The sequence below is a fragment of the Paramormyrops kingsleyae genome, chromosome 12, assembly GCF_048594095.1.
Source record: "Paramormyrops kingsleyae isolate MSU_618 chromosome 12, PKINGS_0.4, whole genome shotgun sequence".
Classification (NCBI taxonomy): Eukaryota; Metazoa; Chordata; class Actinopteri; order Osteoglossiformes; family Mormyridae; genus Paramormyrops; species Paramormyrops kingsleyae.
In genome coordinates, this window is record NC_132808.1 from 17,351,635 (window position 1) to 17,364,680 (window position 13,046).

The following is a 13,046-nucleotide window of genomic DNA, read 5'->3' on the forward strand; positions in this document are numbered from 1 at the left end:
AAGTGTCCAGCACATACATATTTACAGGCATTTCTGAAGGCAGAAATGCAAGAATTACATTAAATTGGTTAAGTTTAAAGCTGAAGTATTTTAAATGTCTGTGGCCTGTACTATGAAGCGGGGTTACTGGCTTATCGGGGTAACTTGTTGGATTTAAGGTACCACAGTTTAAATGGACTTCATATTTGTTCACTTACATTTTGCCTAGACTACCTTAAATCCGACAAGTTACCCCGATAAGCCAGTAACCCCACTTCGTAGTACAGGCCACTGATGTTTAAAGGTATATTTTATTCATACATCTTCCAGGTCTAGAATTTAGGCTGCATGTGCACATTAATTGAACATAAGTTTGCCTAACCAGATGTCTTTGCACTGCAGGAAGAAACCTGCCTGATCTGGGGAGAATATGCAAACTTCAGACACACACAGCAGAGCCAGTAATCAGATTCAGAGGAATTATGTGGGAGCCACCAGGCTGCCAAGAAATATTTTGTGTTGTATCTCATTTATCCTGTGTTCCATAATACCAGGTCTATTTTCAGAAGAATTACATAGGATAAACGAATCACAGAATTACATTAAAACCCAGACATTTTAAAGGAGCTGGAGATGAAAACACAAACCAGCAAAATTATTTCACAGCTCCATGTAGCCTGAAATGCTTCAATCTCTACTGTTCCCTACTAGTATTGTGTATAATGTTGAAGTCATATCGAGATGAGATGTTATATTTGTGCTTTTGTAATTTGAGATTAGAGTGCCCGCATAGTATATGACTCACAATAAAAAAATGTGAAGAAATTAATTAGAAACTCAGATACAAATGTTTTCACAAAAATGGTTTACTGTCAAGCCTGTCCCCTCTCTCCTCTCCCCCCACCACTGCAACTGTTAGAAGATTGACTGATGGGTTACTAGTCATATTTCATTCATATTTCATAAGTCATGGAGTATCACTTCCCCACTGATTTCTAAGTATGGAATAAGATAAGTTGTATTTTGTAAGAAAGAGTTAATGAAAAAAAAGTGAAACGATAATTTTTTTCCCTTCCTGAAATAAAAAATTATGAATTAATATGTATTCAAATTATTTCAAATACGATTTTAAACTATGATTAAAATGTATTATGTTGCCTATTTTACATTTGGTGTTGCAGGTTTTATATGCGGAGTATCCTAATTGATCATTATTATTATTATTATGGTTAATAAATTAATCAGTGACAATAATTACTTACAGTTTGTTTTAGTTGGCATGAAGTAGAAGTCCCTTGGAGTCTGGTATGAAGATGGCAAACACCTCAGCTGCTAATGTACAGTGAGATTGTGAGAAATTGTAACTGAAAGATGTAGTTTTTAAGAGGAAGTTGTGGGCAGTATTAAATATTCTAAAGAATGTGTGATAGACAGGTAGTTTTTCCCGTTCTAAAAAATGTAATTGGCCATTTTCTTGTCAGTGTCAAATATGGTGAGAAGGTATTGTTTTGTCTGGTTGTCTTTGATTCTTTGGTATGACCAATGTGCAGAGAATGTGTTCATGGAAATAAGGGACCAGTGGATAACAGCATGTCTTGCAACATCTCTCAGTAACTGGTAGATGATTATTCAAATTAAAACACACACATCACTTTAAATACACATTTCACATTAATGATTAAATAATTTTTTGATGTGTGATGTTTCAGTCCACAAACATTTCTCTCTTTAAATACATGAATATTGGATAACAGCAAAATGGTGATAGAAAGCAATAATTTGCATTAATAATTAAATATATTATTTTATATTATAAATATTTTAATATAATTAAACGATAATTATAAATTATTCAAATGTAACTGTTTCATCTGTATAAGACTGCATTCGATACTAATCTATGAACCCTATAAGGAAGCTGAAGTTATCCTTCCAAAAGCAGGAAGAAAATTTAAAAAGAAAAACCTGTTTTTCTCATTACCGTAAATGAAACTGATTTCTTGTTAATAAGTACTAACAAAAGAAAAAATTAAAATGGGCAACCAAACAACTACCAGGTCTGAATGTAGAATGTTGCATTCATTAAACTAGAGATCTAGCCTATTCATAAATAAAATAGAAATTAATGATACACTAGAAATATTACAAAAGTTAGAAACACGTGAATAAGTAGTATAGTTTAATATTAACTGATGAAATTATTTCTAACAGTTACTGTATTTTTAATTGTTAATGACATGGAAACAGAAAGCCTTTGTGGTATACCTCCAAATGAAGGATTAAAAATTAATACCAGTTGGTGCATCACTACTAAATAGCAATACTTTAAGACTTTAAAAACCAGATAAATGTTACCTAACAGTTTTCAGGACTGGGTTGTGGCTTTAGCTCAGGAAAGAAGCTACATAATTATTGAAGAGAAAGCAGCATATAACAGATAAGAGCCACCAAAACTGATAAATGTTACTTGGATATATAGTTCACTTTGTTCTAAGCAATGTATAGACATGTCATGTTTGATGTTGGATTCACTGGTCTTTTTAAATAGTTTTCTTTATAATTATACATATTCATAGGGAATTTATGTTGTGTGTATATATACATAAGTGATGTGTTATCATCACCATGAAGACTGCCAACTCTTAATGAGGTCAGATGGCCCTGGTAGGACTACCCCACTAAGGATGGGTAGGGCCAGCTGTCAGGAAAGTATACTCCGTGAGCGTTATACTCACTGCACAACAACACTTATCTGTACCAGTTTAGGCAGTGTTGGGGGATTCTGTTTTCTTTCTGAGCACTGTTCAAATCTTGATGTGCCAAACAGAATCCATAAACTCATAGTACTTTTGAATCATCATATGTGCGGATCTTTTCACCAGTAACATTGTGCACAAATTAAATAACTTTTAAAACTTCATTCTGCTTCACAGAGAAAATACTTTAATGTTCAAATTTTAAGTATGATTTCATAGACAATGAATATTCATTCACAAAGCTGTATGTCTCCACTGCCACTGAAGTGGAATTTTCTGTGACATCACGCTAGCTGGTGCACCCACATGCAGCTCCTTCACAACAAATCATTTAGCTTATATAATTACGCCAGTGTAGCTTGTCGAGACTCCACTCGGTGTGTCAGCCACAGTGTAGGTTTGAGAGTTAAAAGGGGACCCCTTTAACCTTCTCCACACTGCAGTCTTCAAACCCTGAAACAAGAGTAGGAGAATAGTTTTGTTTTCATGTATTTCTCCATTTATCCGTGTATTTTGTCATTCTATGCGCTTATAACGAACTAGGGTTATGGGGCGTCTTTGGTAAATACCATGGTTTGTTAGATGAGTAAAGATTCTTTAAGAGTGGGAGCAAATGATGGAGACATCATGGGTGAATTAGAGGATTAGATGAAAAGGTTTTCTGGTTAAGTATCTGTTCAATTTTTGGTGTCTGGATCTATTATTTATGTAGCTGATGTTAAAATTTAGTGTTTAATAGTGGACGAGGTCAGACAATCACCCTCCTTAATACTTACCACATATGTCACTACAGGAATAAGAACGACAGCCAGGCCACAAATGACAATAAGGGCATCGGCATACCCTGGTAATGGCATCTCTTCAGCAGGAGCTAACGTAGGGTGCTCTGAGGTGGACGTTTACAGAAATATGGAAGAGGTGTTAGCAAAATGCTACACTGCTAACTGTACTAGTGACATTCGCCCTGCAGATATTCAGTACCAAGGTTCAAGGAGTCTGGGTCCACCGTGAGGCCGTCCATCTCCAGCTGGGACAAACCCAACTTGAGAACCTGTAAAACTGAGGGCAAAGAAATTCTTCCCTTCTGAAAATCCACAGCCATCTTTACTGCTACTGACCCAGCGCTGCAGAGAGGGGGAAAGGGGGGGGAAAAAGCAGGTCTATGACATGCACAGCATTTTTTGTATGGGTAAAATTATTTCAAATAATTGTAATTTGTTATGACTAACTGTTCTAAGAGATCTAATTTACTGTTATTTGCTTCCAAAACTCATACCTAGCGTGTTGTGGAGTAACAGTCCATGTCATTTATAATGCACAAAAAAACAACAGCCTCAGGCACAGTTTAAAAAGGCACTGCTGTGTACTTTTCTGTATTTACTTCATTCCAGTGTACATGGGTTAATCCTGCTGCAGCCCCTCCCTTGAGTTTCCAGCTTCCCTGAAGCAGAGAAGTCTGGGAGATGTCTGCAGCCTTTATACATGTGGACCACATCTTACATGAGCTGTGTCTCAACTGCTGTCTGCAGCTTGTGTCAGATCTGTAAATTGCAGTTCGTTTCCATATGTCAGGTGTCACCTAAATTTGTCGTCTTTGCACGGCAAAAGTTTAGCGTATTTAATGCCCAGGGCCGAAAACCCAGCTGTAGGACAATCGTGGCAAATGACATCTGAGAGGGCAGGGGCTATGATTTCACTTATGTTCAATTGTTAAAGTATCTTACCACAATGATAAAGTAAGTTGTTTAGTGAAGAAAAAACACTCCTTCTTTTTCAATAACATTAGTATGCCCGGGGGGGGGGGGGGGGGGGTTGGGATGCCAGTTGACCTTGGACCCCCAGAAGTTTTTTTCTCCATACTTTTTTTTGGGTTCCTCTCTTATGTTTGGTTCCTCTCTTTGGTATGACCAATGTGCAGAGAATGTGTTCATGGAAATAAGGGACCAGTGGATAACAGCATGTCTTGCAACATCTCTCAGTAACTGGTAGATGATTATTCAAATTAAAACACACACATCACTCTAAATACACATTTCACATTAATGATTAAATAATTTTTTGATGTGTGATATTTCAGTCCACAAACTTTTCTCTCTTTAAATACATGAATATTGGATAACAGCAAAATGGTGATAGAAAGAAATAATTTACATTAATAATTTAATATATTATTTTATGTTATAAATATTTTAATATAATTAAACGATAATTATAAATTATTCAAATGTAACTGTTTCATCTGTATAAGACTGCATTCGATACTAATCTATGAACCCTATAAGGAAGCTGAAGTTATCCTTCCAAAAGCAGGAAGAAAATTTAAAAAGAAAAACCTGTTTTTTTCTCATTACCGTAAATGAAACTGATTCCTTGTTAATAAGTACTAACAAAAGAAAAAATGAAAATGGACAACAAAACAACTACCAGGTCTGAATGTAGAATGTTGCATTTATTAAACTAGAGATCTAGCCTTGTTTTCATAAATAAAATAGAAATTAATGATACACTAGAAATATTACAAAACTTAGAAGCACGTGAATAAGTAGTATAGTTTGATATTTCGAAAAGTTTTGTATTTTTAATTGTTAATGACATGGAAACAGAAAGCCTTTGTGGTATACCTCCAAATGAAGGATTAACAATTAATACCAGTTGGTGCATCACTAATAAATAGCAATACTTTAAGACTTTAAAAACCATCTGGCTCTATTTCTGTCATTTCTTTGTGTTTCGTTTTTCCCATTTTTGTATTATGCTCTCTTAGCGATGTTGTATCACAAAACATCCAAGTAAAGCACCTTGGATCAATTCTGTTGTGAAAGGCACTATATAAAAATAAACTGAATTGAAATGAAAGTATGTCAGCCAATGTACTTCACGTGTTGTAGTGTTAAATGCAGTGTCTGATTTCTGGTATTGCATGAGCTGAATTATGTGGCAAGCAAAGCATATATATTTCACATGTGTTGCTGCGGCAATGGTTTGTACACCACTTACGTCATGTTGGTAACATAGATATCGATAAATCCTTCAATGTCTTCATAGAGCTTTCTCACCTGAAAAAGCCAGAGGAATAGAATTATGCCATGAATGATCTTTGTTTCATTTTGTGTGTGGGGGGGGGGGGAGGAGCACAACTCAGTTGTGAATTTTGTTTTGTTTGCTTACTTATGGTTAAGGTTAGGGCTGGGTAGGGATTAAGGATGTCAAAGTTGGGATATAGATACCTTCTTTTTCTAATTTGAATTTACGATAGGTGCATGAGCTGTTCATTTGCATTTGTAGTGATTTTGTGTATAGAAATTCACTTACAGATACACGTATGTAAGAGCTGTAAACAAGAAAGAGGTCAGATCCTCGCTCAGAAAGATCCTCTGTGAAAGTTAGGCTGGTTATCGTCATAGACAGGTTGAAGTAATCAACCTGCGCCTCAACACCTGCATCAACAGATGAGCAAAATTGACATCCTAACTCCTACACAAAGCGAATAGTATCCGCACATGAGCACATGTGTAAGATGAACGCCATCGACACAGGAACTCCTGTAACTAATTCAGAAACCATATAACCATGAGAGTAACATTATAACCATAAGAGTAACCCTATAAGACATAAGAGTAACATTTAAAATTACACACCTGCGCAGACACTAAGTGATCAGCATCAATACTGTAACAGCTGTGCAAACATAATGTGGAAATTCCCTGCACCACAAACTCATTATCATGCTCCACATCTGAAGATAATATAAAGCTTGGTTTACTTGATTATATTTACATCAGAATATAAATTATCTTTGATAGTAAATTCTTGAGATTTGGTTACAAAGGGTTGATTTACAAATGATAAATGGTGCGTGTATGTGCATTTATAGGTATGCGTATGTGATACTGATGTGATACGTCAGTTTACAGATTCTGTACACGTGTGTCTATAGACTGACCATTTACTGAAAGCGTGTGCTTTAGATATAGAAAAGGGCTCCTGGATTTGAGGACAGCAGCAGTCAGAACATCACTGCTTATAAGAAACCTTGTGTTGTAATGAAATTCCACAAGCACACCCACCCATCCATCTTCATTCCTAAGAGAGAGGCAAATTTGATTATATATGTGGCACAACGTGTTGAAGGTCACTACTCTTTTTCTATAAAGGATCATTTGCACAAAATAACAAAGCAGATACATACCATAATGTCATGTTTGACTGCATACTCTGAGTCATAACCAGTTCATAGAATACCGCTTCAAGCTAGTTCATGGAAAGATACAATCAAATTACATTAATCTCCTCATCATGGCTTATTCACATTCACGGAAAATAAAAGACCGCAGACAGCTAAGAACAGATATTTTTTTTTAAATAGCCCACAAAGAGATACAGACCACAGAGCTAATAGATGATAGGGGTGAAAAAGCTAATGGAGCTGAATCAGATATAAAAAGGTAGCACTATTCACTACAACACTCACCCATTTGTATAGTTTAGTGCTAATCCATTTGTATGATGAGGATTTTGTATCCAAGACAGATGTATAGGAGAGAATGAGGCAGAGGGAAACTGAGATCTTCTCTGTCAGAATACGAAAGTGTACAAGTTAAGCATATTCACAAATTTGTACAGGTCAAAAATTACTTTTAAAAATTACTTAACATATTGGTGTCTGAATTTTTAATATGTAGAAAGTGTTATCTGATATTTATACAAATCCAAGTGAAGCACACAAATATTAAATAACACTAACTTTATATGAACTGTTGATTAAGCAGAATATATTCTGACTAGTTCCAAGCCTATTTCAACACTTCTTTTGATATGGATGCAGGCCCATCTCCAGGGATGGGCAGTATTTCGAAAACATGTATTAAAATACATATTTTAAATACAAAATTTTATTTTGTATTTGACTTCATTAAAAATTATTATGTAATGTATATCAAAATATTTTAGTATTCGGTATTTTGTATTTTGAAAATACACTAAATAATTTCTCCATAATGTATGGATGACAATGTTATGTGTACAAAACGTTTGTGCATACACATGGAGGAAGTTTAGTTTTTTCAGTCATTTTAATGAATGGTCATTAGAGACAATAGTTATTCTCTTGTGTTCAATTGAAAGACTTACAAGCTCCTTTCAGACTATTTGTGTTTGAAGTTTTTAAGATGGTGGTGAATGAAGCATTTAAAATTCGTTTATAATTTTTAATTTTAAATTTTGTTGTTTTGGTTTATTTGCATCTGTAGTCTGTGGTGCAAAAAATGAAGCAGTTTTGTCAATTAAATTACAAAAAAGGAATTCTTTCTGAGTTTGTTATTATTACTTTTTCATTTAGTTCACTTTCCATTATGTTCATGTGAATATTTGGGATATATTTAAGACACTTCAGAATACTTTATCTTTTGTTTGGTTTCATATTTGTATTGTGTCTCGTTAAGCCGTGAAAAAATGTTGCTCTTATGCTTGGCCATTTGAGTCAGTATGCTTATGAAGGAGCCAGCTGCTATATGAGAATAGAAGTATGTGAAATGTATTTTTGCATTTTTAAAATACAAAATGCTGTAATTTAATTTGATACGTTGCTTGGTGGCTGTATTTTGTAGTTTATTTTGAAACACTGTATTTTGTATCAAAATGCATTTTGATGTGTTTTTGTCCATCTCCTCCCATGTCATTATTACCCATCGTCTGTACAGAATCCGGGATGACGCTAAGATTAACAGTGTTGTTGGCCAAGGCCATCAGCAGAAGCCTGGGGATGGCTGCTTCACTGACCACTGCCTCTTTGCTGTCTCTGAAGACGAGATCCATGTGTGTTACTATTGAGTCGTTTCTGGAAAGACAGAGAGAGGTGGCTGAACCAGACCAGCAAGACAGAGTGAGAGAACAAGTCCGTCCTGAAGCGCTATCCCTTTACGGGTGAGTCCCCTGTACGATCGTGCCAGCATTGTTTGTTTGTAAAATAGCCAATGGGTGGGTGCAGAGTGCTTTCTCTGTCTTCTAGGAAGATAAATAATCAAAAAACATTATGAAATTCATCAATGGGCAAGGTTTTTAACAATCTGTATTCTGGTGTATACAGTCTTAAATATGACAGTTACACATTATAACGGCTTGGTTATTATACACTGCCTAGCTCTGTCTGATATGCAATACTACCAGTCATAAGTGTTTGTACACCACAGATTTTACCAATTTTCCATTTAATTCATAAACTGCAGATTTTTATTCTTGTTAAGCATTGCAAAGTTGAGTGAACAACAATAAATGAAAAGATAAGTCAAACAAAACAAGTTTCCTTTATGACAAGGAAAGAGTATGTAACAGTGCATGTCTGACATCCTATTAACCGGTTGTGTGTGATGGCATTCCATGAAACAGCAGTATTTAATGTCCCTTGTAGAAAGAATGCCTTGAATTTTCCCTGCTGTTATACTAGAGGAGGTTACTTTGATAAATTAAAGATATATTTTCATGGTAATAAAGGTACTTAAATTGTGAACATACTGTAAATGTCATTGCTATCAAAGAGTATTGGGCCTCATTCACCAACCGTTCTTACAAACAAATTTGTTTTTTAAACCCCACGTACGCACCTTTTTACGAAGATTCTGACATTCACCAATTTTTTCTTATCTGAATTTGTTTTTAGCACACTCAGAATCTATGCACACTCAAGACCATTCATACGCACATTTAATGATAGTTTGTTCAAAATAATCGGTTATAGCAGTTTTGTTCATTCTACAGTTCATAAAATGATAGTATTTGAATAATTTATAAAAGTAAAATATGAAAAATAATTTAATTTTATGTAAAAATTATTTTCATGGTAATAACGGCGATCATGATTATAAATTGGTCTGTTTCTGCACATTGACCTTGCCATCAAAATGCCATTTGTTACTTCTTGAACAGCTTGCCAATCCTGCTCTGAGAAGGGAACGCATGTTTGAAGATCATTTAGATTTATTTGGCACACAGCATTCACAGAGAAGGTGATATCTCTCCATATATCAGCTTTCTTGGGGGCTTTATATCCACTGGTTACGCTACTAAATAACATTTGTGTGTTTGCATTTACCTTAACAAAATATTGGTGAATGAGGCCCATTGAGTGTATTTTTAGTAAATGTTAAGTGAGTAGCATGCAAATGTAGAAAATCTCAGTGTGTGCAAAAAAATGTGACTGTTAGTGTGTGTATATGTATTTAGCATATGCACAACATTCACACAGACACACACACTACCTGAAACTTTGAACACTTGATTTGATGTAGATTGTGGGAAAATGCAGTGAATATAATTTGTCGACCTAAGAATAAAAATTCATATGGTTAACATACAGTATGAATCCAATAATGCTACAGAAACTATAGTTTGAAAAAGTTACATTTGATTTATATTTGCCTGCTCATTCTGCTACTTCATTACACTTAAGAGAATTCCAGAAAAGGTTTCTAATATCATCGTCACACTAAATGGTTACATAGAGTCGAAGTGAATATACACAGCCATGGAAAAAATTGATATCGACCACAGGACAATTTTTTGTTTCACTCATTTCTCAATCTATGGGTCTGTATCTGTGAATAATATATATACATACAGTACACACACTATATTGCCAAAAGTATTGGGACACTTGCCTTTACACACACATGAACTTTAATGACATCCCATTCTTAATATCTTAATACATAGGCTTTAATATGGGGTTGGCCCACCCTTTGCAGGTATAACAGCTTCAACTCTTCTGGGAAGGCTGTCCACAAGGTTTATGAGTGTATTTATGGGAATTTTTGACCATTCTTCCAGGAGAGCATTTGTGAGGTCAGTCACTGATGTTGGACGAGAAGGCCTGGCTCGCATTCATCCCCAAGGTGTTCTGTCGGGTTGAGGTCAGGGCTCTGTACAGGCCAGTCAAGTTCCTCCACACCAGACTCACTCATCCATGTCCTTATGGACCTTGCTTTGTGCACTGGTGTGCAGTCATGTTGGAACAGGAAGGGGCCATCCCCAAACTGTTCCCACAAAGTTGGGAGCGTGAAATTGTCCAATATGGCTTTAAGTGCTGCAGCATTAAGAGTTCCTTTCACTGGAACTAAGTGGCCAAGCCTAACCCCTGAAAAACAACCCACACCATAATCCCCCCTCCACCAAAATGTACACTTGGCACAATGCAGTCAGGCAAGTACCGTTCTCCTGGCAACCGCCAAACCCAGACTCGTCCGTCGGATTGCCAGACAGAGAAGTGTGATTTGTCACTCCAGAGAACACCTCTCCACTGCTCTAGAGTCCAGTGACGGCATACTTAACACCACTGCATCTGACGCTTTACATTGCACTTGGTGATGTAAGGCTTGGATGCAGTTGCTCGGCCATGGAAACCCATTCCATGAAGTTCTCTATGCACTGTTCTTGAGCTAATTTGAACACCACACAAAGTTTGGAGGTCTGTAGCTATTGACTCTGCAGACAGTTGGAGACTTCTGCACACTGTGCACCTCAGCATGCGTTGTCCCCGCTCTGTGATGTCACGTGGCCTACCAATTACTTTCACGTTGTCATAATACCACTAACAGTTGACCGTGGGATACTGAATGATTTGGAGGGGTGCCCCAATACTTTTGGCAATATAGTGTATTTTATTTGCAAACTGTAGCCTGGTTCTTCTCTGTTTCTCATTAATGAAGGGCTCCTTCCTTGCTCTATGGGAATTTCAGTCCTGCTTCTAGGAACCTGATCTGACCCATCGTAGCAGTGCACTTCACACCTGCATTTAATGTTTCCCATTCAATTTTATGGTCACATGATGTCATCCTGTGATTCATGAGAAACTGTGAGATGAGTTAATAGTCATCTCTAGCATTAGAAAGTCGCTTCTGCCCTTTACCTGCCTGGTTTCTGGTTGGTCCCTGTGTCTCCTGCTTCACCTTAATTTTGTGTACTGCTGTCTTACAAATTTTGAACCTGGAAGCATCCTGATGCTCAGCGTAGCCTTCTGCCAGCAGAACCACGGTTAAACCAGGAAAAAAAAAATGCAGATTTTCTTGAAAATATAATGTGGTCTCTAAATTTTTTCCATGGCTCTATGTGCAAAATGTATAAAAAATACAGCAGCTATGTAAAAAAGTGGTTTTTGCAATCAAAGCAACATCAAAAGCTAAATATAATTGGAAACTCAGTCATTTGGTCAATTGATGTATTTGCTATTCATAAAACAGATTTGTTAAAAAAACAAAACAAAAACAAATACACTCACTTCACGTGTGATCCTCCTCACAATGTTTTGGTACTTCAGTGAAGATGAATTCAAATGGTCAGCTGTGAATGTTTCATTAAGTCTGAATTGTAGCATCACAGATCTTGTTAAACCTGGTGGAGATGGAGTTGTTTCCCCAGGCTGTGTTGTTGATGTTTTCAAGGTTTTTGTATGGGTGAATGAGACGTTTGTAACTGTAGTTTCAGTGAAATTATAGGATAAGCTGAATGGAGTATTTGTGACTGTAGTTTGGGTGAGTGATTTGGGTAAGGAGACTACAGCAGTATTTGTGACTACTGATTCTGTGACAATGTGGGGTAGTGTGACTAAACTAGCGCTTGTAATTGTTGTTTCTGTACTGTTCTTGGGTGGTGTGATTGCAGAAGAGTTTATAACTACAGTTTTCGTGGTAGGGTTGGGTGGAGTGATTATAGGAACACTTGTAGGTTTTGTGGTAGCATTTGATGGAGTGACTGCAGTTAAATTTCTTACTGTAGGGTTTGTGACATTCTTGCATAGGGTCTCTGCAGTAATATTTCTAACCATAGTTCCTGTAATATTACTTGATAGGGAAAGCGCAGTAATGTTTTTAGTCATAATTTGGGTGATAGGTTTGGGAAAGGTGACTACAGCAATATTTGGCACTGGTGTACCTCTGATAATGTGCGATAGTGTGACAACAGTAGTGTTTGTAATAGTTATGTCTGTGCTGGTCTTGGGTGGTGTAATTGCAGTTGAGCTCATGACTGTAGTTTTTGTGGTAGGGTCAGGTCGTATGATTGCAGTGAAATTTGTAACTATAGGTCTTGTGACATTTTGTGGTAGGGTGCTTCCAGTAATGTTTTTGGCCATAATATCTGTGGTATTCTTGGACAGGGTGGATGTGGTAATGTTTTTAACCATCGGTCGGAGGGTGCTTTTAGGTAAAGAAACTACCGCAGCATTTGTGATTGGTCTTTCTGTCATACTGTGTCGTAGTGTGACTACAGTAGTGTTTTTAATGATATTGTAAGTGGCATTATTGGACAGGGTGAATTCAGTAA

General features: G+C 36.4%; 1 protein-coding gene across 1 annotated transcript; it reads right to left on the bottom strand.

The window, feature by feature from the left end:
* Window positions 1–2,905: 2,905 nt before the first annotated feature.
* Window positions 2,906–12,715, bottom strand: LOC111843069 (uncharacterized). Its single transcript, XM_072718448.1, has 11 exons — window positions 12,004–12,715; window positions 9,989–10,053; window positions 8,420–8,571; window positions 7,207–7,307; window positions 6,925–6,986; window positions 6,679–6,818; window positions 6,048–6,172; window positions 5,733–5,791; window positions 3,717–3,859; window positions 3,512–3,621; window positions 2,906–3,188 (listed from the first exon to the last, which is right to left on the bottom strand). Exons 1-11 carry the CDS (start codon window positions 12,598–12,600, stop codon window positions 3,072–3,074), a joined length of 1,671 nt encoding a protein of 556 aa, XP_072574549.1. The 5' UTR covers window positions 12,601–12,715; the 3' UTR covers window positions 2,906–3,071.
* Between the last annotated feature and the right edge of the window lie 331 nt (window positions 12,716–13,046).